The 22,222-nt window shown below is 34.6% G+C and overlaps 5 protein-coding genes across 7 annotated transcripts; all 5 read left to right on the top strand.

The window, feature by feature from the left end:
- Positions 1-35: 35 nt before the first annotated feature.
- On the top strand, positions 36-5,108 carry LOC149731131 (adipocyte plasma membrane-associated protein-like). The gene is made up of 6 exons (XM_089884879.1): positions 36-295; positions 1,257-1,459; positions 1,903-2,130; positions 2,693-2,890; positions 3,630-3,786; positions 4,273-5,108. The coding sequence occupies exons 1-6, from the start codon at positions 42-44 to the stop codon at positions 4,472-4,474; spliced, it is 1,242 nt and encodes a 413-aa protein (XP_089741005.1). The 5' UTR covers positions 36-41; the 3' UTR covers positions 4,475-5,108.
- LOC149731132 (adipocyte plasma membrane-associated protein-like) lies at positions 4,918-8,485 on the top strand. Its single transcript, XM_089884880.1, has 7 exons — positions 4,918-5,056; positions 5,109-5,397; positions 5,539-5,738; positions 6,068-6,292; positions 6,714-6,911; positions 7,232-7,388; positions 8,008-8,485. The coding sequence occupies exons 2-7, from the start codon at positions 5,144-5,146 to the stop codon at positions 8,207-8,209; spliced, it is 1,236 nt and encodes a 411-aa protein (XP_089741006.1). The 5' UTR covers positions 4,918-5,056; positions 5,109-5,143; the 3' UTR covers positions 8,210-8,485.
- A 52-nt stretch (positions 8,486-8,537) lies between these two features.
- Positions 8,538-12,607, top strand: LOC149731133 (adipocyte plasma membrane-associated protein-like). 2 transcript variants are annotated; one of them, XM_089884882.1, is made up of 6 exons: positions 8,538-8,791; positions 9,006-9,205; positions 9,492-9,719; positions 10,512-10,709; positions 11,825-11,972; positions 12,243-12,607. In XM_089884882.1, exons 1-6 carry the CDS (start codon positions 8,538-8,540, stop codon positions 12,439-12,441), a joined length of 1,227 nt encoding a protein of 408 aa, XP_089741008.1. In that variant the 3' UTR covers positions 12,442-12,607. The 2 variants fall into 2 exon arrangements, with proteins under 2 accessions (XP_089741008.1, XP_089741009.1); XM_089884883.1 differs by lacking the exon at positions 10,512-10,709.
- Positions 12,608-13,293: 686 nt separating this feature from the next.
- On the top strand, positions 13,294-18,013 carry LOC149731134 (adipocyte plasma membrane-associated protein-like). 2 transcript variants are annotated; one of them, XM_089884884.1, is made up of 6 exons: positions 13,294-13,618; positions 14,249-14,448; positions 15,065-15,292; positions 15,769-15,966; positions 16,123-16,270; positions 17,212-18,013. In XM_089884884.1, the coding sequence occupies exons 1-6, from the start codon at positions 13,356-13,358 to the stop codon at positions 17,396-17,398; spliced, it is 1,224 nt and encodes a 407-aa protein (XP_089741010.1). In that variant the 5' UTR covers positions 13,294-13,355; the 3' UTR covers positions 17,399-18,013. The 2 variants fall into 2 exon arrangements, with proteins under 2 accessions (XP_089741010.1, XP_089741011.1); XM_089884885.1 differs by having other exon boundaries at positions 13,477-13,618; positions 14,254-14,448.
- A 41-nt stretch (positions 18,014-18,054) lies between these two features.
- On the top strand, positions 18,055-21,863 carry LOC149731135 (adipocyte plasma membrane-associated protein-like). Its single transcript, XM_089884881.1, has 6 exons — positions 18,055-18,320; positions 18,381-18,580; positions 18,821-19,048; positions 19,572-19,769; positions 20,614-20,761; positions 21,320-21,863. The coding sequence occupies exons 1-6, from the start codon at positions 18,055-18,057 to the stop codon at positions 21,510-21,512; spliced, it is 1,233 nt and encodes a 410-aa protein (XP_089741007.1). The 3' UTR covers positions 21,513-21,863.
- The last annotated feature ends 359 nt before the right edge of the window (positions 21,864-22,222 follow it).

Here is a 22,222-nt window from a genome sequence, read left to right on the forward strand (position 1 = left end):
AGGTGCTAAACAGAATATTTGGTTAAGAAATAAAATTTGGGATGGAGAACTCAGAAGTTCGGCAACGGAAAATTGGCAAAAAGAAACAGACTACAAGAGAATCAACAACAAAACAAGAAAAACCTCCACGAAGCATCTGTTGGTTGATATTTTGTGTTACAGTGTCCACTGTACTTGTGCTATTGCTTATCGGATACATTAACTCACCTGTGAAAGCTGTTGCTATCAAAGATTATGTGCATGTACCATTGACAGGGAAGTTTGGCATCAACTACAAGCTTACTAAAGGAAAAAGGTAGGAAAATCACAAATATATTGAATTATATAATATTTGTTTCATTTACTAATGTTGTCAGTGATCATTCATTGATCAACATGAAATGCAACAGTTTTGGGCCAACTCTGGCCTAAATTTCAGATCCCATGACGTGGCATGCTACAGGACCTCACTTCACTCACATAGAAAGTACAATAATTGTTTAACATGGGCTAAAATGCTGATGCATTTATTTTCTAAAATTTATTTTTTTGGACAACCACATAACTCTGGCTCTAGTTCCACTTACTAGAATAGTGAGTTTTGGAAGCTGACAGATCCAGCTACTAACCCCAACCCCTTATCCTTTTACCTTAAGCTACCTGGTCATTTGCGAGCCCAAGCATCTCCTTTTTAGATGTTTTGACTCTAGTGCTAAGAGTTGGGCCAAGCCTGCATGCTATAATGTTGCACGCAGGAGGGAAAAATATTATAAATAAAAAACTTGAAGCAAATAAAGATAAAGAGAATAGTTCTAACTTACAAGACAGTTAAACCCTGCACCCCTATGTTACCCACTATAAGGCTTATACTTTATGTAGGATTTATATTGCAAAAAAAAATGCTGATGCATGTTTATGACTGATCCGGAACGCTGACAAAGTGGTTAGCGCGCCTGCCTGTAACCCACATGGGTTCACGGCTCATTGTTGCTACAATTGTCGGTTGTCACAAATTTATGCTGCTATTTTATTGAATGTTTTATTATCTATATATTTCGTGTGAGTTGGTTTCTGGGTCGTTTTATAGACTTATCTGGATTGATAATTACATATCGGGGAAGTCGTGGAACGTAACTGCAAGGTCTGGAGCCAGACAAAACATTCCTGCTGTTACGTATCCAGACGCTGCAGTTCCTGCTCTTTCTTCGTTTGTATGTTTTTGCGCCTTTTTTACTGAGGTTGATTTGTTTGTAACCAAAGGTTATCTTTTCCTTCAGAATTCATGGCCTACCTGGCCCTGAATCTATAGCAGAAGGTGGTGATGGTAAACTATACACTGGTTTGGCTGATGGTAGAGTTGTGTGCATCCATCCTTCAAATGATGGTGAGATTGGAGCAGGGAAAGTGGAAAATATTACCACTGGTGTGATAGAAGGAGCTTCGACCACTGATGATGCACTTAATATAGGAAGACCACTAGGTAAGATTTCGTTTCATTTGCGTCTTAAAAGCATTTTAAAAATTATGGTACGTTGTATAAAGTGGGAAATCCACATTGCATTGCTGATAACCATAGGAGATTTTTTATGAAGCATTCAAACTGTTATTGCTACTCTATAAATGCTTATGAAACAATAGTAATGTTTATTAGACGGCAGTTCTTGGTGCTTTAGCATTTCACTTAAATGCAATATTATGTTACAAAGAATAATATATTTAGTAGGTTACAACAATTAATATATTTAATATATTATCACAATTAACAATTTTATAATGAACCAACTGTATTCTAAGTTCCAGGTCCCATGACGTGCCGTCTCACCCACATAGTATACCAATGTGTTTTTGTTAACATTTATTAACAAGTAATATTTTAGTTTGCAAAACCAATTTGGTAATGTTTAAGTCTTTGATACTTTGCAGGCATTCGCTTAAATGGAAACACATTATACGTGATGGATGCAGTGTATGGTTTTTACAGCATTGATCTCTCCACAAAGAAAGTTACTTTGCTTGTAACGCCTAATGCAGTAGAACCAGCAATGAAACTTCCCAATGACTTAACTTTTACCTCCAATGGGAAAACAGTTTATTTTACCGATATCACATCTCAGGCTTCAATATTACAAGCTGGGTATATAGCTTTAACAAGTAAGTCAAATAAAAGCAATTTATTTATGTTGACGTGGCAGACCTCTATCGTAAATTTTAGGTCCATAGAGCATCGTGCTACACGTTCTCACCCCTGTAGAATATATTAGAATCCTTGAAGTGTAGGACAACAGCAGTCGATATAACACGGATGTTCTGTTTCATACAACTCATGCCCGCTTACGGTTGTGAAATTATGTTTTGGGGATTTTTTAAAAATTTTTGTCAAGTTATACAACCCAAAAGCGGCTACTTGGTTGGAGCAATTGTTGTTAAGATTCATGTCCAAGCCCACAATACTGGCAGCAGTATGTCTTGGACTTACACCATCAGTCCAGAGGCGAGCGCTCCAAACAAAGTTTAAAAAAGTAATCACGTTACATGCGTCAAAACTAGTAAGCATGCATGAGGTGTATTAAATGCCATCCAAGTTTCATAGCACCAGGATAACAATGTTTAGGTATTGCAAAGTTACTTGTATTGTATTACTAGATCTTTGATCATGTTTCTATAGTTTAGAACAATTTTATTCTAACTCATCTGTCATTTAAACATTGACCAGGTGTATGCAGTGGTCGTGTTATAAAATATGACATTCCAACTGAAAAGGTTACCGTGGTATTGAAGGATCTATGTGGGGCTAATGGTATACAACTTACAAAGGATGACAAATCTGTTATTGTGTGTGAGTTTAACCACCATAGATGCAAATGGTTTGATGTGAAAACCTGGGAACAGAAACATGTTCTTCATTTACCAGGTATTTTTCTCATTTATGTTTTTTTTCAAACAAGTTTGGCGTATTTAAAGCTTTGTGTTTGCGAATAGTGTTAACAGGTCTATAGTGTATAATTAATGCTAAAGGTTATATTCTAGTGATGCATATTAAGTTTATCTTGAAGTGATGCACAATAAGTTTATCTTCCAGTGATGCATAATAAGTTTATCTTTCAGTGATGCACAATAATGTTATTTTCCATGGATGCACATTAAATTTATATTTTGGTGATGCATATTAAGTTTATCTTCCAGTGATGCACAATAAGTTTATCTTTCAGTGATGCACAATAATGTTATCTACCATGGATGCCCATTAAGTTTATATTCCAGTGATGCACAATAAGTTTATCTTCCAGTGATGCATATTAAGTTTATCTTTCAGTGATGCACAATAATGTTATCTACCATGGATGCCCATTAAGTTTATATTCCAGTGATGCACACTAAGTTTATTCCAGTGATGCATATTAAGTTTATCTTCCAGTGATACACAATAAATTTATCTTCTAGTTATGCACAAAACATTTAGCTTCCAGTGATACACAATAAGTTTATCTTCCAGTGATGCACAATAAGTTTATCTTCCAGTGATGCACAATAAGTTTATTTTCCAGTGATGCACATTAAGTTTATCTTCTAGTGGTGCACAATTATGTTATCTTTCAGTGATGCACAAAAAGATTTATCGTTTAGTGATGCACAACAATTTTGTTTTTCAGTGATGCCAGACAATGTTCGGGAGAGCCACTATGGAACATATTGGATTACTGGGACACACATAGACAGAGTTCCATATTATATTGCTGCGATTTTGCGAAACATTCCTTTTTTTAGGCAATCCATGCTTGGTCTGATTTCACCTGATCTTGCAATGAGGTTAGTTTGATTCACAGCTTTCTAAACTTTGTTGCTTTTAATCTCACCTGGTTTTAAATACCATTTTTTAAATTTTCCATACTCATTTACAGTTATTAGTATAACATGTATTACTTGTCCAAAGTTGGTATACTCTTGGCAACAACCTAAGTTAGTTACTTTGACACCCTGTTTGGGAAGCCTGGTTTAGTTTACCTTACTTTGTCTTTTTATACTTTCCTATTCTTGCAATTGTAGCAGTCAGATTTAAATCTTAACACTTTGGTCTAATGGCTTTAGCTAATGACACGGTAAAAAGGGCTATAAAAAGTATTTTAAAGTTTTCGACATTTTTTGGCATAAAAATTTGGTAATGTATAGCTGACAATTTAAAAAAAGATATAAGCATTCATGTTTCTGTTGCATTAATACTGAAAATAAAATCAGGTAATGACAATTTAAAAAAATATATAAAAATTGGCAACACAAATTTTAATTTTTTTTTAGATTTTTTGCAGGTTTCGTAAACACTGAATACGGCATGTTGATTGAAGTAAATGATAAGGCAGAAGTAATTCAAGTATTACAAGATCCTGACGCACAACTCTGTCTTGGTTTATCGCAAGCCACCCATCTCAGTGATGGAAGGATCGCTCTCGGAAGTTACGTTGCCCCATATTTGGCAATTCTAGATAAACCAGAGAATTAATATAACAATAAAAGTTTTAACTTTTAATATTTACAAAAGACACAAACATATTATTTTGAAATTTTAACATATTGCAACTATTTTTAGATTGTTATAATTTTTAATCCAAAAATGAGTGTTGATGTATGTATGCCTTTAAATTTCTCATTGTTCCATTTGCCTAATATTTTATCCTTAACTTATGCAACATTTTATAAATTTCATTTCTGTTTTATATTACTGAATCCTCAATGTTCTTTTCTAATGTACCTCTATAATTTTTTTGTTAATATTTTTTTAATATTACTACTTCAAAATATTAATTTGTAAACTAATCTTTTTCCCTTTAATCTACACCTCAAGATACCTATGTAGTTTGCTTGCATATTTGTTTCTATTTTAATCAATTTTAACAATGATGGAATCTAGTACAAGAAGTAGAAAAAAAGTAAATGAAAATTCACCAACAAGCAATAATCCAACGAGACAAGAAATTCAACCCAAACGTTTGTGGCTGAACTAATTATTACCTGACCTATACCCGCAATATCATCAATGAATCCGGATCTCAACTGTGACAACCTTTGTTGAATGATTCTAATGGTATTTCAATTGCTTTGTACTAATTTTTGCCAAATTTCTTATTGTGCAACAGGGGTAGGTGTGTTGGATTAGAAGATAAAATTTGGGATGAAGAACTCAGAAGTTCGGCAACGGAAGTTTGGCAAAAAGAAAGCGACTGAAACAGAATCAACAACAAAACAAGAAAAACCTCAACGCAGCATCTGTTGGTTGATATTTTGTGTAATAGTGTCCACTGTACTTGTGCTATTGCTTATCGGATACATTAACTCACCTGTGAAAGCTGTTGCCATCAAAGATTATGTGCATGTACCATTGACAGGGAAGTTTAGCATCAACTACAAGCTTACTAAAGGAAAAAGGTAAATATATCATTTAGTATACCGCTATGCCACAGTGGTTAGAACATTTGACTCTAGCTTAGATGATACAGGTTCAAGGCTCCACGCTACCACTATTGTAGGCTCATGGCTTTTAGGCAAGAGTTTGTGTTTGTTTTTCAGAGTTCCACTAACAGGTCCCGAATCTATAGCAGAAGGTGGTGATGGTAAACTATACACTGGTTTGGCTGATGGTAGAGTTGTGTGCATCCATCCTTCAAATGATGGTGAGATTGGAGCAGGGAAAGTGGAAAATATTACCACTGGTGTGATAGTGGGAGCTTTTGCTATTTACAATAATGCAGGCCATGGAAGACCACTTGGTGAGATCATTCAGAAATTGAATCACTTTATAGCCTAGTGATGTAGGTTAAACTTTGGATCTTAAAACGTGGCACAGTGCTTGGCATGTTTTTATGTAACCCAGTGGTTACTGGTTCAAGGCTCGTGGCTGCTACCGTTGTGTCTTTGGGAAAGACACTTAGGGAAAATAGCTTTAATCTAGTGAATCTAGTGGTTTCTTAAAGGTTGTCTAAATTGTCAGCTATGCGGTAAAAAAACAATCCAAAAAAATCACACACAAAACGACATACGCCACAAACCTCGTGCCGGCTAAACATTTTAAACCTTTTGCCTCCTGCTTATATTGCAGGTGTTCTCGTAAAAGGAAACACATTATACGTGATGGATGCAGTGTATGGTTTTTACAGCATTGATCTCTCCACTAAGAACATTACTTTGCTTGTAACGCCTAATGCAGTGGAACCAGCAATGAAATTTCCAGATGACCTTACTATTACTGCTGATGGAAAAACTGTTTATTTTACCGACCTTGCAGTATATCCAATGTCAAAAATGGGTTATTCAGTGTTCTCAGGTGCGTAGCATAGGTGTCATATTTTTGAATGTTTAAAAAATTGTTGATAAAATCGGTAAAATGCAATTTAACGCATAGTTGTCAAACAGGGATCCTCATTGGTTATTGTGGTGAATTCATTATACTTTGGCTTTGCTTGTTTGTATAAACACCTAACAGCAAGGTGTTTGTGTATAGAGGGTATGTGTGTTATAATCTGTAGTTTTAACATGTTGGTTAACTTGTTGTGTGGGCCTGTAGTAGGTGTTAGAAAAAAATAAGATTTTTACAGTAGAGACTGGATCTTTAAGCTGTTTCGACAGTTCGGGCCAAATTGGGCCTAAATCGCAGGTCCTTGACAAGGACCTCACCCTCATAAGAATATAACGTTTGGATTAGACAGTTGACGGTAACTTTTAACTAATCGTTTAACATTGACCAGGTGTATGCAGTGGTCGTGTTATAAAATTTCACATTCCAACCAAAAAGGTTACCGTGGTATTGAAGGATCTATGTGGGGCTAATGGTATACAACTTACAAAGGATGACAAATCTGTTATTGTGTGTGAAATAAATCATTATAGATGCAAATGGTTTGATGTGAAAACATGGGAAGAAATTCGAGTGCTAAATTTACCAGGTATTTAAGTTTCTTTCAATTTAATTAGATTTTAACGGCCAATTTTTCAACTGGCGCCTTTTTTTCACACCTTTTATCCATAGTGTGTTTTTATCGACTTTCTTTTTTCTTCTCTTCGTTGTTATAATATCGGTATCTTTGTTTTCAAAGAGTTAAATATACATTTATGTCATTTTATATATATATATATATCCGACACTAAATGTATGTGTATTTTTGTTATTCCTACGATTTGTTTATCTACTTATTTAACTAGTGCCTTTAAATTTAAACTTTACTGTTCAATATTCAGCAGTGCTGCACAACAATTTTTTTCCCAGTGATGCCAGATAATGTCCGGATGAGCAACCATGAAACATACTGGATTACTGGGGGTCATGTGAACAAACTTCCCACTTTTTTATCAACAATTTCGCAAAAAGTTCCTTTTTTTAGGCAATCCTTGCTTGGTTTGCTTACACCTGACCTTCAAATGATGTATGTATAACTATGATGTATATGGTGCATGGTATGTAAACCTATTGTGAGGATTTTGCATGGGTTGCAGCAACCCCTGGATTTTCCATTGTGTAAAAGCAGTTAGTCCTTAAAGTATTATGAAAAATTCAAACTTGCTTACACACGTTTAATGCCACATCATAATTATGCTTTTGATTTTTGCCCATGTTAGTACTTTTGTGCAATATAGGATGCTTCTGATTGATATCATAGCAGCCCAATGAAATCGGTTGATTCATTATTAAACGCTAGCCACAAAGATGTACCAGCGCCGTGGCAAAGTGGTCAGCGCGCCTGCCTGTAACCAAGAAGTACTGGGTTCGAGGCTTGACGTTGCTACCATTGTTGGCGTGTGTGCCTTGGGCAAGACACTTAGCGACAATTGCTCCAACCCAGTGGTCACTAATGGGTTTGTTAAATTATCAGCCATACATAAAAAGAAGAAAAAAGGGCCCACAAAAATATTTATCTACAAAGTAATAATATATGGTAACTTGTAAGCTGACACCGTGTTATAATGACTGTCGTTTTTCGGCTACGCAAGGATAAAGTAAGTTACATTCAGTCATTCATTTAATGTGTATTTATTTACTTCAAGGGTGTTTCTCTACACCACGAATACCAACCTTAACATGTTGATTGAAGTGAACGATAAGGCAGAAGTGATCCAAGTATTACAAGATCCTGAGGCACAACTCTGTCTTGGTTTATCGCAAGCCACCCATCTCAGTGATGGAAGGATCGCTCTCGGAAGTTTTTTCGGCCCATATTTAACAATCCTGGATAAACCAGACATGTAAACTTAAATTCGGAGCATGTTTTATTTTCGCTCTTGGAAGTAACTTGAAGTAACTTGCCCCATATTATTTATATGTCGTTAAATTTATCATTGTTTAATTTTTGATCCTTAACTTATGCAACACTTTATAAATTTTAATTCTGTTTTATATTACGAAATCCTCAATGTTCTTTTCTAATGTACCTCTATAATTTTTGTGTTAATATTTTTTTAATATTACTACTTCAAAATATTAATTTGAAAACTAATCTTTTCCCCTTTAATCTACACCTCAAGATACCTATGTAGTTTTCTTTGCATTTTTGTTTTTGTTTTAATCAATTCTAACCATGGTGGAATCTAATGTAAGAAGGAGAAGAAAAGTAAATGAAAATTCTCCAACAAGCAATAATCCAACGAGACAAGAAATTCAACCCAAACGTTTGTGGCTGAACTTTACACTAACAGTTACAGCAACTTTCATCACTGTTTGTGCATATGGATATTACACATCTCCCATAAAAGCTGTTGAAATAGTTGGAATTAAACAAATTCCGATGGAAGGACGTTTTGCATTGAATGATAAGCTTTCCAAAGGAAAAAGGTTTTTATTTAAATGTTTTTATAGCAGCCACGCTTTTTTAGACACTTTTAATCAAGGAGTTTTTACCAGTAGCATGTTTTAATTACAGTCGTTTGCTGCTAATTTCCTCCTTTTGGCCGTTTTAATTAACCAGATCTTTTTCACTGTATTTTTAAATAGATAGATAAATAAAATTCAGGTTTTCGTAATATACTAAAAACAGTCAGTTTTTCAGAGTTCCACTACCTGGTCCTGAATCTATAGCAGAAGGTGGTGATGGTAAACTATACACTGGTTTGGCTGATGGTAGAGTTGTGTGCATCCATCCTTCAAATGATGGTGAGATTGGAGCAGGGAAAGTGGAAAATATTACCACTGGTGTGATAGAAGGAGCTGTCAATACATCTGATGCATGGGGACATGGGAGACCACTTGGTAAGTTGGTTTATGAGCTATATTTTCAGTAGCTGTGGTATTTCATCTTTTTGTAGATTTTACTTAATTTTTGTGGTCAGTATGTTTTCAGTTGTGACAGACTTACAGTTAATGTCAATTACTTTACCCTATTGGTTCCTAACCAACTCTTAGCCATACCTAAAATTAAAAAAAATATACATGGTAACTTGTAAGCGGTCAAGAGGTATATGAAACAGAACATCTGAGTTATAACAACCGTCGTTGCCCCAACACACGTGAATAAAAAATTGTTTACTCATTCAAGGTATTCGTCTCCGAAACCAGTCCTTGTATGTGATGGATGCAATATATGGTTTCTATGTGATCGACCTTCCAACAAAATCTCTCAAGATATTGATTAAGCCTGATGATGTTACCCCACCCATGAAGTTTCCTGATGATTTTGACATCACCGCTGATGGAACAACGGTTTATTTCACCGATTGTTCAACCAAATATACACTTCCTGAACTGCTCACTCAATTTCTTGAAGGTATGGAGTAAGTTAATTGCCAAGGGCTAATTAATTACCTTATTATGAATAAATAAAATTTATTTCGTCTCTTCGGTCCACGATAACGAAGAACAAGAGAGTTTACAAAAGCGAAAAGACGGGTAGTAACGGTAAAACAACAGTTGTTAAAACACGCTTATTGATAAAAAGGAAAGTAATTTTGTGAATAAAATGCGTGACTGTTATACCCTGCAGACGATACAATGTAAAATTTTTGTAAAGAACATTTAATTAAACATATTAAGGTTTTAATTGGAAGAATACTATATATTTTTGTTACTTTGCAGCGGTGTTTCTCAACCTTTTTAGCTTGCTTACCAATAAAATTTCCATAGTAGACCATGTACTATGTTACGTCACAGTGCTGCAAATTACGAAACGTTCTAAATCTGGCGTTTTATTTATTAATCATTAGACAAGACGTTAACATCTTGCATTTTGCAATTAAGATATAAAATTGTAATATATTTGGCGGACAGACAGTAAAGTTGTTGCAAACCTGCACTGGTCTGCAGACCCGCGGTTAAGAACCACTGCTTTACAGCAGTATTTTATGCTGCTGTGTGTCATTCACCCTGATAAAGATGACCTGTATTGTACATCATTGAATCGTTTCCACAAAAAAAATAGGATTTCAAATCTTTTAATAAAATACATTTATATTTCTATGTGGTAATAAAGATAAAAGAAAGTAAAAGGAAAGTATTGTAACTTCATTAAGATATGCCCGTACATATGTATGTAGTTTTGAGATAGAAACAATTTTTACAGGTAGCTGCACATCCAGGCTTATAAAATATGACATGTTGACTCAAAAACTTGATGTTGTCAAAGATGGGTTGTGCTTTGGTAATGGAGTTCAGTTAATTGATGACGAATCAATGGTTATTGTTACAGAGTCAACATACTACAGAGTCAATTGGATTGACACAAAAACTTGGCAAATAAAACATGTTCTACATTTACCAAGTAATATCTATTAAAGTTCTATATAATTTAAATATTACATAAGTTTTTTTTATGCTTAGCCTGTTTTAATGACTGTCGTTGTCCCTTTTTTTCGCTGGTTTAATAAATCTGATCCTTGTTATGGTAAGTCAGAAATAAATAAAATATGTTACATTTTATAAACCGGCGCCGTGGCATAGTGGTTAGCGCGCCTGCCTGAAACCCAGAGGTAATGGGTTCAAGGCTCGTCGCTGCTACCATTGTGGGCATATGTATCCTTGGGCAAGACACTTAACGGTAATTGATCCAACCCAGTGGTCACTAATGGGTTGTCCAAATTATCAGCCATACATAAAAAAAATCTAAAAAAATAATCACCCACAAAGTAACATACATGGTAACTGGTAAGCTGGCACGAGGTGTTAAAACCGTGTTATAACGACTGTCGTTTTCCGGCCACGCGAGGATAAAGTAAGTTACATTCATTCATTCATAAACAGATATATTGGAATGACTTGTAATAAATTCTGCGAATCTGACCGTGATCTGATGTTCATATAGTTCAACGAATCTAGTATAGTAAAATACAGTAATGATCTGGTGCTACAATACGTTGGTTACGTTTTCGTAGCACCATATCATATTGTAGGAAGTCTTATATAGCTAGGTTTGTGCGAATGTTTTGACTCGCAATAAGAGTCATAGCCTGATTTTCAGTTTTTTTTTGCAACAGGATATGCATCATATAATGTTAAATGGTAAAAACACCATTGCAAACATTGATAAATTGTAGCAAAAACATTGATGTAATAAGGTTTAATATATCTAGTGTGTTAAGGGCTAAAGCTAAAATCTTCACAGACAGCCATTTTAATGATAAACATTGTAAGTCATTTTATTTATTTATTTATTCTACAGCAAAGGCAGCCATTTTAGTCTTTCTGTTTTATATAGTTTTAATTTGAAACATTTATGTTATTTTGTTGACATAAAATTAAAATGTTAAATCAAATTTAAAATGTTATGTTAATTTTTTAACATAAAATTTAAATGTTAAATCAAATTTAAAATGTTATGTTATTTTGCTTGCGATAAATAAGCACTTTATGTCATTTTTTTATAATATTATTTTCCAGTAATGCCGGACAATGTTCGAAGTAACAGCAGAGGAACGTACTGGATTGCAGGAGCATTTCGACAAAACTTTGGGTTGTGGATTATGTTTAGGTTTCCAATCTTACGTCAGATAATTATGTCTCTTGTTTCGGAAGCAGCAATCATGAGGTTAGGGACACGACTTAGCAATAACGTCAGACACCGTAGCATAGTTTAACACAAATCTGTTTAGTATAAAGAATAAATAAATGAACATAACTTATTTATCCTTGTGTGTGAAGCAACGACAGTTCTTATATCGCAGGTGTTTTATTTTAAACACTTCGTTTCAGCTTACGAGTTACCGCATATGTAACTTTGTTGTTAATTATTTTCGTCCAGATTTATCCCATTGCCTGATCATGCGAAACTATTTTTAACTGAATTCTTGCTTCACAGTTCTACTGATATGTACCATGGAATGGCAATTGAAGTAAACAGTGTTGGGGAAATAATCCAAACACTTCATGACCAGCAAGGAGCATTAACATTTGGTTTAACGCAAACCACTGAAATTAGTGATGGCAGATTAGCTCTTGGAAGTTTTGCGTCTCATGTTCTAGCAATTGTTGATTCTTCCTGGTCTTCTGATGCCTAACACTTTTAATGTCAAATAGTACTGTGGGGTAAGATGGGACACCTTTTAGCACAGCATATCCAAATAACCTGATCGTGTTTTGAACAATTAACAATGGTATAAGGAGTCATGAGCATACGGTTTTACAATTTTCTGAATGTTCTTTGTTTACTACCAAATGTGAAAAGAAAAAAAGAATAAAAGTGCATCCCATCTTCCCCACCCTACTTTATGAGTAAGCTCTATAGCAAGGCACACCTTGGATCTAGGATTAAGGCTAAAGTTGTCCTATTACCACTGACCAACTAATTGAAAATATATGTTGCTTTTTAATAACCCTAAGACCTTATACGGAAACACTTCATCCAAAATAGACGGTGATTTTTTATTATTTCTCAATTAGACTTTATTTTAAAACACTTAATCCAACATAAAAGATATTTTAAAATTCCCATTTTTCTTATTCCATAATTAAACCTTATACCCGCTCTACCAACAACTCACTTTTGTATCTAACAATGCCACCTTAGTTCTGTAATTTTATTCATTTGATTTAATTATATGTTTTATGCAAGTTTATTAATGTTAGTTTATTAATATGTAAATTTATTAATATGCGAGTTGATTAATATGCAAGTTTAATATTATGCTTTCTAATATGTTTCTGTGCGGTTCAAAAAGTTTAATTTTAATTTTATACCATTCCTTAATTAAAACATTTTATATTTTTAACATTTGTTAATTTTTTTTTTACTGTTTTATCTTTAAAATTTCATGTTTTTCACATTTTAATATTTTATTTGTGTATTACGATATTTTAAAAAAAGTCATGTTTTAAAATTCATATAACTTTCTATGTAGCTTTAAATAATTGAGCTGAATTGCTTTGCAGATTATACTGTGTATTTTAATTGCTGGTTGTGTAAATTATAAATATGCCTGAAAGAAATGCTAGAAGAAGAAGAGGAAGAGAAAATGAAAATAATTCGGAAAATGAAGTTACTGAGAGACACTTGCAAGAACGACCGGCAAATAGTTCGTTGATCATTTCAATCTTAATCACATCCATAATATTCATAGCTGTATGCGCATATGGACATCATAATTCACCCATCAATGCTGTGGAGATAGAAAATGTTGTGGAGGTTGAATTGGAAGGACCGTTTGCTGTGAATGAGAAACTTTCTCATGGAAAAAGGTAGGTATGCGTATGACAATATGGTTTAAATGTAACTTGCTTTATCTTTAGAAAAACAACAGTCTTATAAATGATACATATTGCTGTTTCATACACTTTATGTTGGGTATATAGTGGGATGGGGAAAGACAGGACACTTTAGCACATAATATCCAAATATCCTGATTGTGTTTTAAAAAATTAACAACGACCAATAGGAATGGTGGGGATACAGTTTTATAATTCTTTGAATGTTCTTTGTTTACGAATAAATTGGATGAGAAAATAGAATGAAAAGGTGTCCCATCTTCCCCCACCCTATTATACATATACCTAAAATTTCCTGTGTATTTAAAGTGGAATTCTAACAATTTTAACATGAAACTGATATGCAAACTGATATAATGAATAGATGTACCTTTGTTTCTATATGAAGAATAAATTGATAATAATTAAACATAAATGGCTCTTTTTTCTGCTATGTGTAGTGACCACGCTTATTTTTTTCCAATAAAATGTAAATATATTTTAACTGTAAACGTGCTTTAACAACTTGTTTTGTTGATATCCTCGCATGGTGTCACATTGACATTTTTATAACTGGGGGTTTTAACTTAATATTTCGTAAAAGATTTCTGATTTTTTTTAAAGAATAGCCATGCGTGCGCCAGAATCCTGCGTAGAAGCTGATGATAAGAAGTTGTACGTTGGGTTACGTGATGGTAGAGTTGTGTGCATCCACCCTTCAAATGATGGTGAGATTGGAGCAGGAAAAGTGGAAAATATTACCACTGGTGTGATAGAAGGAGCTGTCAATACATCTGATGCATGGGGACATGGGGTTCCTCTTGGTAAATATTTTAAACATTATTATCTCAACGTTGATGAATAGGACTGTAAAACCTATATGAAAAAGGAAAATTAATATATTTTGAAACACTTAAATATATATATTTATATACAAATATATGAATTTAACTTGCTGTATCCTCGCGTGGCCAGAAAACAACAGCATTAAACACAGGTGTTCTGTATCTTACACCTCGTGCCAGCTTACGAGTTACCATGTATGTTACTTTTCGAGTAAAAATTTTTTTGGTGATTTTTTTAAATGTTTGTATACATGCCGTGGCGCAGCCAGACGATTGAGGGGTCGTGCTCCCCCCCCATTTTAAACCCCCCCAAAAAAACATAATTTTGAATATTTTTTAATTAAAACCACTCCTTTATTTTTTTTCTGGCTGCGCCACTGTACACATGGATATATATTTTTTACCCTTATTTTGGCATGATAAATTTTAGCAACCTGTTTTTCCTTGGCATTATTTGTTTTACCTAGGAAACAAATCAGCAGTGCGAAATTAAATTTATTCGCCACATTTATCGATATGGTTCCCTATTTTTGATGATAATGCATTTAAACAATCTCATTCTCATCTCTGGCTTGGTTAAACATTATGTATTTAGGTATACGTCTCCGAGGCCAGTCCTTGTACGTAATGGATGCAATATATGGTTTCTATGTGATCGACCTTCCAACAAAATCTCTCAAGATATTGATTGAGCCTGATGTTGTTACCCCACCCATGAAGTTTCCCAACGACTTCGATATTTCCGCGGACGAGAAAACTGTTTATTTTACCGATTCTTCCGAGAAATATCCGATCACTGAGTTAATGTCGGAAGTTTTGGAGGGTAAGGTGTACTGGGAAATTTGTCTTTTATTTTGCGTGAGTGTGGTACAGCAAGGCATGCCATGAGACCTGGGTTTTAAGCCAGATTTGGCCCATTAACCCAACTTTGTATATTTGTATATGACATTGGTTTTATTCAATTTATTTAAAATTTATTCAAAAAGTCTTCAGCATGGCACGCCATGGGACTTCATATTTAGACCACAGTTAGTCCATTATCCAAACATTGTATATTCACATTCTATTACACCTGGATGAGGTCTAAAAGCACGGGACCTGAAATTTTCACTTTTCGAAAACAGTAACAAGATAAGATTAATTTAAACAATAAAGAGAAAGGAATGACCACCTAAAGGGCAGTGAATAAAATATTAAGTAAAAGTTTTAAACAAAGGTGTTGCTGTTAAGATTTAGGCCTTTATTACTTCAACTCTGTTTCACAATTTTACATTTTCACGTCCTACTATGTTTTTACAGGTAGCTGCACATCCAGGCTTATAAAATATGACATGTTGACTCAAAAACTTGATGTTGTCAAAGATGGGTTGTGCTTTGGTAATGGAGTTCAGTTAATTGATGACGAATCAATGGTTATTGTTCCAGAGACAACACGCTACAGAGTCAATTGGATTGATACAAAAACTTGGGAAATAAAACATTTTCTACATTTACCAGGTAATAGTTACTTTTGCTGCCAGGCATATATGTAAAAACAACTTGTCGGTACAGCAAACAAATGCCAGAAGAGCTGCTTTACAACAAAATGCACTATTTTTTTTTTTTTTCCTAAAATCTTTACAAAATTGTCTCAATTTCTGTCTGAAATTTTAGCGATGCCAGATAATGTAAGAAGAAACCGCCGAGGAAATTACTGGATAGGAGGTACAAGCAAGATGTCTAACTTCGTTAGTATCATATTCAGGTTTCCATCTCTGCGACAAATTCTCATCGGGCTGTTTCCTTCAAGTATTCTGTTAAAGTAAGGAAGTTTATAATATACATAAGCTTTAATTATTTGTTTAATTACCATGAAAAGTAGTATTAAATAAAATACCAAAGGAAATTAGCAGCAACTAACAGTCGTTAAAACATACTTCTGTAGCGTTTGCAACATGTTTTGATTGCGAGCGAAAAACTAAGAGAGCGAATGAACTTGAGTCACGATATTTATATGGCAGATAACGGTAGGAAAAATGCACTCGTGTACTTGCACACACATGAGGGCTAGCCACATGTGTCTAAGTGTCAAACAAAGCATGGCTGCTGTGCACAACATCAACGCACAAAATAACACAAAGGGGAAAATAAAAAAGAGGCACCGGTGAAAATACTTATTTCAACACCTAAACTTTTAATGACCTGCTGCTTATTCCCTTCTCTTCGAAGTCTTAATCTATTGTTCTCTGTCATATACAAAAAGATAACTTAAACTATAAGATAACTTATCTTAAGGATCTGGTGCTACAAAAACCTAACAAATAAAAATCAAGTCCAACCAATAGTAATATTAGAAAAAAAAATTAAAAAAAAAAAAGAAAAAAAAAGATTTTTTTCATATTTTTTCTGTGTGGCTGATAATTTAGACAACCCATTAGTGACCAATAGGTTGGGGCAATTGCCGTTAAGTGTCTTGCCCAAGGACACATACACCTACAATGGTAGCAATGACGAGCCTTGAACCCATTACCTCAGGGTTAGAGGCAGGCGCGCTAACCAACTGTGCTTTGATGCCGACAACTAGTTGTATTCTCTAATACAGCTATTGGTTAGACTTAATTTTTGTTTGTTGCATTTTTCGTAGCACCAGATCTTTACTTTATTCGCTTAACATGAAACGTTAAACTTAAGCATCAGATCAGGGCTAGATTCGCGGTATTTGTTAAGTTAATATCTCATACTTATCTTATGTTTACTTCACAGGGCAGCTGACCACAAGCATTGCATGTTGTTTGAAGTTGACAATGCAGGTGAAGTAATTGAAACATTACATGATCCAGATGGTAGTTTAGCTCATGCATTGTCACAAGGCACTGAGCTCAGCGATGGCAGAATAGCCCTTGGAACATACAGTGCTCAGTTCCTTGCTATTGCAGATATAGATTGGTAGTTGAGTTAACAAGTTTAAGAGTGTATTTATTTAAAACTAAAAGACAACCATTATCTGAGAGCAGTGGCGCAGCCAGGGGGGAGGGTTTCGGGAGTCGTGACCCCCCCTTTTAAACCAAAAAAAAATTTTTTTAAATTAAAAAAAAAAATTTTTTTTGAACAATTTTTTTGATTAACCTTCCCCCACTTATTTTTTTCTGACTGCACCGCTGTCTGACAGCCTAATTAATTTTAAAGTATGTTTAATTTTGTTATTATATGTTCTATGATTTAGGTACTTTAGTAGAATATTTTTTCATTACATTCAATTTTATTGGAATTACTGCCGAAATACTCAATTAATATATGCAGTTTATATTGGATGGGTACCAACTTTCAACCTATCACATTTTTCTTCTTTAAAATGCTATTTCAATTACTGCAAGCACTGTTGACATGTAAAACTGTTCACTGGTATTGTGCGTTGCTGTATGTAAGGTAAATTAATTTTGCAATTGCATGCCCTTAATGCTTAAGTTACTGACCACCGTATATTAATGTCATATCTTCAGTTTTGTCAAACTTTATTATTTTGAGTTTATTTTGTTTTTCTATTCTGAAATTTTGTGGTACCAAGGTAATAGTTTGGATTTTAAGTATTTTCGAATTTTAAACAAAATGTCTGAAACAAATGTGAGAAGAAGGGGGAGAGAAAAAGATGATGACAGGAATTTGAAAAAGGAAAACTTAAAGGAACACTTGCAAGACAGTTCATCTAATAGTTCATTCATAATGACTGCTTTGCTTACTGTGGTTATATTCGCACTGGTATGTGTAAATGGATATTATAACTCCCCTATCAATGCTGTTGAAATAGAGGGTTTGGTAAAAGTTAATTTGGAAGGCGTGTTTGCTGTCAATCAAAAGTTGAGTAAAGGAAAAAAGTAAGAAAACCTGAAATAATTTATTTAATGTTATGGTTTCACTGTATCGTATTTTTGCAGAATACTGTTACCTAGCCCTGAATCTATAGCAGAAGGTGGTGATGGTAAACTATACACTGGTTTGGCTGATGGTAGAGTTGTGTGCATCCATCCTTCAAATGATGGTGAGATTGGAGCAGGGAAAGTGGAAAATATTACCACTGGTGTGATAGAAGGAGCTGTCAATACATCTGATGCATGGGGACATGGGAGACCACTTGGTAAGTTCAGATTCTGTATTCCTAACACAGCACAATTCATTCCTTTGGCATAGAGGTCAATTTTCTGGTCTGTAACCCTAAGTTTGCAGTTTTAATTTTTTAAGCTAACCCTGATAATGTCTCGCGATATAGTAGACAAAATGTCAGTTTTTTTAAATCACAAAAACAAACGCTAGTAATCCCTGACAATTGTAATTCGTATTTCTGTTTTGCATTAAAATTATATAATGCACATCCAAGGTATTCGTCTACGAAACCAGTCCTTGTATGTGATGGATGCAATATATGGTTTCTATGTGATCGACCTTCCAACAAAATCTCTCAAGATATTGATTGAGCCTGATGATGTTACCCCACCCATGAAGTTTCCTGATGATTTTGACATCACCGCTGATGGAACAACGGTTTATATGACAGACGTCTCACCTAAATTTGCAATGACACAATTATCATATATAGGTTATGAGGGTAAGTCGGTTTATAACATTTTTTGTCAGTGTTGTGATTCATTGTCCAGCACCGTGGCAAAGTGGTTAGCGTGCCCGCCTCTAACCCAGAGGTAATGGGTTCAAGCCTTGTCGGTGCTACCATTGTGGTACATGTATTCTGGGGCAAGACACTTACGGCATTTGCTTCAACCCAGTGGTCACCAATGGCAATGAGTTGTCAAATTATCAGCTATATATACATAAAAAATAATCACCTACAAAGTAACATACATGGTAACTCATAAGATGACACAAGATGTATGAACACCCGTGTTATAATGCCTTTCGATTTTCTGGCTACGCGAGAATAAAGTAAGTAACATTCATTCATTGGATTGATATCTGGTGCTTTGAAAAGTCAATGGAACACACATGACACGTAATGTTTTCTATGTGGGTGAGGTTCTACAGCATTTCACACCTTACGACCTGAGATTTATGCCAGAAACGGCCACTATTTTCAACTCTGTTTCTCATCATCATGTCCTACTATGTTTTTACAGGTAGCTGCACATCCAGGCTTATAAAATATGACATGTTGACTCAAAAACTTGATGTTGTCAAAGATGGGTTGTGCTTTGGTAATGGAGTTCAGTTAATTGATGACGAATCAATGGTTATTGTTGTAGAAACAACACACTACAGAGTCAATTGGATTGATACAAAAACTTGGCAAATAAAACATGTTCTACATTTACCAGGTGAAATATATTTCATAGATGTTACTATTTTTGTGTGTTATTATAATGGTTGTAGTATGTAAAGTAAGATTAAGGTATATATGTCCTATATAGTTTTACTGTAGCACAGTTGATTAGCGCGCCTGTCTCAAACCCAAAGGTATTGGGTTTAAGGCTCTTCGCTGCTACTATTGTGGGCGCATGTAAATTGTCAGCCACACTTAAAAAAATAACCCACAAAGAACATTCTTGGTAACTTAAAACTGGCATGAGGTGTATGAACACCTGTGTTTAACGACTGACGCTTCCTGGCCTCGCGAACATAAAGTAAATTACATTCATTTATTCAATATTAAACTAGATTTCCTTGACCTGGAATTCACTATTATTGTTCCTTACCATATGCAACACCAATGTCTTATTTATAGAAAAATATTTCTGTGTTCTGTTCCAGTGACTACAACCTATATACTTTATGTGTGGTAGCGGTTGAGCGTGCTCCGAGCACAGATATTTAATATATAGTAGAGTGGGGGAAGATGGGACATATTTAACGCATTATATCCAAACAGCCTGATCGTGTTTCAAACAATGAACAGCGGTCTGTGAAAGTCGTGAAGATACGGTTTTATAAGTCATTGAATGTTCTTTATTTACAACCAAATGACAAGAGAAAACTAAACGAAAAAGTGTCCCATCTTCCCCCACCCCACCATATATATATTTATCTAAGATTGTGTGTTGTGTAAAGTTGCTGGCTGGCGCATTATGTAGCCGTTAAGTGTGCTAGGAGGCCGAAGGACACTCAAGGTGACCATTTTATTTAATAAAAGACTTAATGACAGTAAACTCTAATTTCTTCTAGTAATGCCGGATAATATCCGCAAAAATGCCAGAGGTACATACTGGATCGCTGGCAAGACTCAGCTTACTTGGATATTTGAATTTGCTGCAAAATATCCTGTTTTTCGACAAACTGCTGCTGGATTATTTTCGCATGATGTTTTGATGACGTGAGAATTTATTTTTATTATTTTTTTTAGATTAATTAGTTTCAACGCAATGTTAGTTTGACAGAGTTTAGAAGTTACACTTTTAATTTGTAACTTTTTTAAGTAGCTTTTACCAATACCACGTCTATTATATTGTTGCTAATTTTGTTTTTTTAAAATTAATTTGTTATTTTTTGTTTTATAGCTTATTTGAAGTGATAAGTGGCGTAGTGGTTAGCGCGTCTGCCTGTAGCGCAGAGGTAATGGGTTCAAGGCTCGTAGCTGCTACCATTGTGGGCGTATGTGTCCTTGGGCAAGACACTTAACGGCAATTGCTCCAACCCAGTGGTCACTGATGGGTTGTCCAAATTAACAGCAATATATAAAAAAATTAAAAAAAATCCCAAAAAAATAATTACCCACAAAGTAACATACATGGTAACTCGTAAGCTGGCACGAGGTGTTAAACCCGTGTGATAACGACTGTCATTTTTCGGCCACGCGAGGATAAAGTAAGTTACATTCATTCATTCATAAGTAAAGTGTTTTTTATGTTTTAATCCTTTTACTAAATTACAGAATAGCAGAAAACAAGCACGGCATGTTGTTTGAAGTAAACAGTGCTGGTAAAGTGATTCAAACATTGCATGATCCAGAAGGACAACTAACTCATGGTTTAAGTCAAGGCACTGAACTCAGCGATGGTAGAATCGCTCTTGGAACATTCAATGGCAATTTTTTATCTTTTTCTAACACTGAATGGTCGTTATAATGGACCAAGCTGTAAAGTAGATTTTTAGAAATTGTTACAATTTTCCTTGGCAGTATTTGGAGTTTTTATGCAATTATTTTGTACCTCGTCTAATTTAATTATTCAGATTTCAGGATCATTATTTTATCAACTACCTTTCTTTGTCAATTACGTGTGCTCACTTTTGTTGTTCATTTTTATAAATGAATATATTAAGATACAAATGAGCTCTTCATATTTTCTACCTTCCTTCATTATGTTAATGGAAATATTTATATCACATAACCATGCAAATACAGACTTCAATTGATCATTTCAAAAATTGTATTGTGTAGTGGTTAACAACACGCAATTAAAACGGGTCACTTTGTACACCGCGTATCTGGAATAAATAGCTTACAGCAGTTTATATGTCCGGCTCCGTAGCACAGTTGGTTAGCGCGCCTGCCTCTAACCCAGGGTAATGGGTTCAAGGCCCGTCGTTGCTAGCATTGTGGGCGTATGTGTCCTTGGCTTTGGCAAGACACTTAACGGCAATTGCTCCAACCCAGTGGTGATAATCGGTTGTCCAAATTATCAGCCACACATAAAAATACAAAAAAAATAATCACCCACGAAGTAACATACTTGGTAACTCGGAAGCCGGCACGAAGTGATAAACACGTGTTATAACGTCTGTCGTTTTCCGGCCAAGCGAGGAACAAGTTACATTCATTCATGTAAACTTATAC

Source organism: Ciona robusta, chromosome 9 (assembly GCF_009617815.1).
Source record: "Ciona robusta chromosome 9, ASM961781v2".
Taxonomy (NCBI): domain Eukaryota; kingdom Metazoa; phylum Chordata; class Ascidiacea; order Phlebobranchia; family Cionidae; genus Ciona; species Ciona robusta.